Source organism: Pinus tabuliformis, chromosome Q (assembly GCF_031772625.1).
Source record: "Pinus tabuliformis cultivar Carrire ecotype Pingquan chromosome Q, CPIR1, whole genome shotgun sequence".
NCBI classification, from domain to species: Eukaryota; Viridiplantae; Streptophyta; class Pinopsida; order Pinales; family Pinaceae; genus Pinus; species Pinus tabuliformis.
The window spans coordinates 1,042,716,234-1,042,718,849 of record NC_142296.1 but is presented as its reverse complement, the minus strand read 5'-3'; the positions used below and the strand labels follow the sequence as shown (position 1 = coordinate 1,042,718,849).

Genomic DNA, 2,616 nt, shown 5'->3' with positions numbered 1-2,616 from the left:
AAAATCTAACATCATGTTAAACATAGAAACTATAATCGTGAAAAAATTTGAATAGAAAAACTACCAAATCTCCCTACGGTTGGGATGGCCAGAGTAGAGAAACTATAATCGTGAAAAAAACTGAATAGAAAAACTACCAAATCTCCCTAGGGATGGGATGGCCACAGTAGAACTGGTTAAGTGGAGGCAGAACTGGTTAAGTGGAGGCTTAAATACTGGTTAACTGGCGGCTTAAGTGGAGGCAGAACTGGTTAAGTGAAGCAAAATTGAAAAAATGAAACGAGAAGAGAAGGGATAGGCATCGAGAAACTCCAGCAAATTAATTTAAGGTCCAGAACTCGTATTTTCGAGTACATTTGAAATATTAAATAAACAATAACAACACATATTTCACCTCAAAAAATTAATTTGAGTTTCAATCTCGGTAAAATTGTATTGTCGAATATTCTGGAATGCCATGGAAATATCTAATAATCAAAACCTCTAAAATATATTTTGAGTTTCAATCTCTGTAAAACCGTATTCTGGAATGCTATAAAACTTTTGAAATTTTCAACAATCAACCAACATTGTTCAGTTGTGCAAAGTCTTAACTCATCCAAGAATAACAACATTTTTAATACGGGAACTCTGCAAAACCTATTATCAACGTTCATTCAAGGATAAGGATAACAGTAATGTCAAATTTCTTACTACGCTATTCAACGGACAAAATCTATTACCAATGTTCATTCAAGAAAATCTATTACCAAATTTCTTACTACGCTATTCAAACGACAATATGGTTATCACTGTTACTTAACTTCAAATCTGAAAACTAAAGGCACCTGTAACCGTCTGTACATTGTGCAGACAAGAGTTTTCTGATTCCTCAATGGCAGTCCACATCCCAACCGTTTCCGCTTGCTTTCCTGCTGCACTTCTTACAGGCGGGGGCTCATACATATAGCAAACTTTAACATTACTCTCGGCAGTACCGTAAACAAAAATCTTCTCATCCCACACTACAGAACGCGAAATCCTTTCAAGGGTTATAGGAAGAGAACACAGCGCATTCCAAACGTTTTCATTGGAATCGTATTCCATCACTCCCTGCTTCTCAAACGAATACAAACGCCCTGATGATGAAACAACCAGAAACGCCCGTGGGCCTTTCCTTGCCCCGATAACCCCCATATTCTCCAGTGTTGTCCATGACCCCGTTTCTGGATCGTAAACTTCCGCATTCCACCCGATTATATCACCCTCATCAGGGACACTTGTAATAACGAAAAATTTGCCGTGGATGAAAGCACCATACCATCCACCCAGTGCTCTGTTCATGTCGGGAAGAAGCTTCCATTCGTCTAAAGACACATTGTAAACAGCTGCTGATCGCATGGGATTTTGATCTTCATCGTCTCCGCCGGTAACGTAAATGAGTCCATCCGGTGATACAGAGGAAGCACAGCAGATTCGAGGGACTGGCATGTCGGCACCACGGCTCCACTTACTTGACGAGAAATCGACGATGAAAACGGTTTTGCATGCCTCCGGTTCCTCGATTCTGGACAGAATCCATCCGCCCAACAATACCAGCTTTTGATTGACACAAACGCACTCTGAAAAGAATGGCAGTCCGTCACGACTGCCGGTGAAATGGGAAAGGGGAGGAAGCGTTTTTCGGGTGCCGCGCAGAGGGTCAAAGACAGAAACCACCGTTTCTGGAGTATAAGAAGTGTCATCAAAATAATCCCTGAGTTCGAACGAACATATCAACTGCTCGGAAGTGCCAAGCTTTTTTCTGTCTTCATAGAACTGGGGGTGTTTCACAACGGCCTCCCAGGTTTTGCAAACAACTTTGAGGTTTGCATGGGAATGGTAGGGCACTCTTAACAGACACTCTCGACCTAATTCCCATGGAAGAACAGCAAAAGGATCCATAAAGAGATGCACTACCACCTCGTTTACCTTCCAGGAGCGAGAGAATATGAAGTTGGCAAAATCAGATAGGGTAAAAACTAACGTAGCAGAATCAGTCTTCGTACCTGGAGCGCCAAAGCCCAATCGCTTGGTCGATACGGCAAATATCGAACACAAATCAGAAAGGATAGAGATCGAGCGAAAGGGAGGGACATCGAAAACGAAACACTCATTTTTATATAAGAAACTGAAGAGGGTAAAAATGTCGTATTACTGTTTTTCCATAGTTTACTCGATAGGCTAATTCGGCCCTTTTTTACTTTTTTTTTAATCTTTTGATTGTTATTTTACGGGTTTTTTTGTGTTAATTTTTGGAAGTTTTATGGTGAGATTTTGGGTATAATTTTTCTAAAATCTGGAATTTAGTGAAATCACAAGTTTGATGGGTAATCCCGGCACAATTCAAATGGGTCACCCATTTTTAAGGATGTTGAATCCATATATATATAGTCAAACACCTAGTTTAAATAACACAAATAAAGATTTCACCTCATTTTTTTCCGGCACGAGCCAGCTCCATTGTTTTATAATAATAATTATAATAATTATTAACTATTTAAATTATTATGGGTTATGGAGTTTTTGATTGGGATTTAGCCAACTAATTTTTGTTCAAATTATAATATTTTATTATTTAAAATGTAATTTTGACTA

At 39.0% G+C, this 2,616-nt stretch overlaps 1 protein-coding gene across 1 annotated transcript; it reads right to left on the bottom strand.

Moving 5' to 3' along the window:
* Nucleotides 1–804: 804 nt before the first annotated feature.
* LOC149223067 (F-box/kelch-repeat protein At1g80440-like) lies at nt 805–1,923 on the bottom strand. The gene has a single exon (XM_089387779.1). The coding sequence runs from the start codon at nt 1,921–1,923 to the stop codon at nt 805–807; it is 1,119 nt and encodes a 372-aa protein (XP_089243905.1).
* Nucleotides 1,924–2,616: the final 693 nt, after the last annotated feature.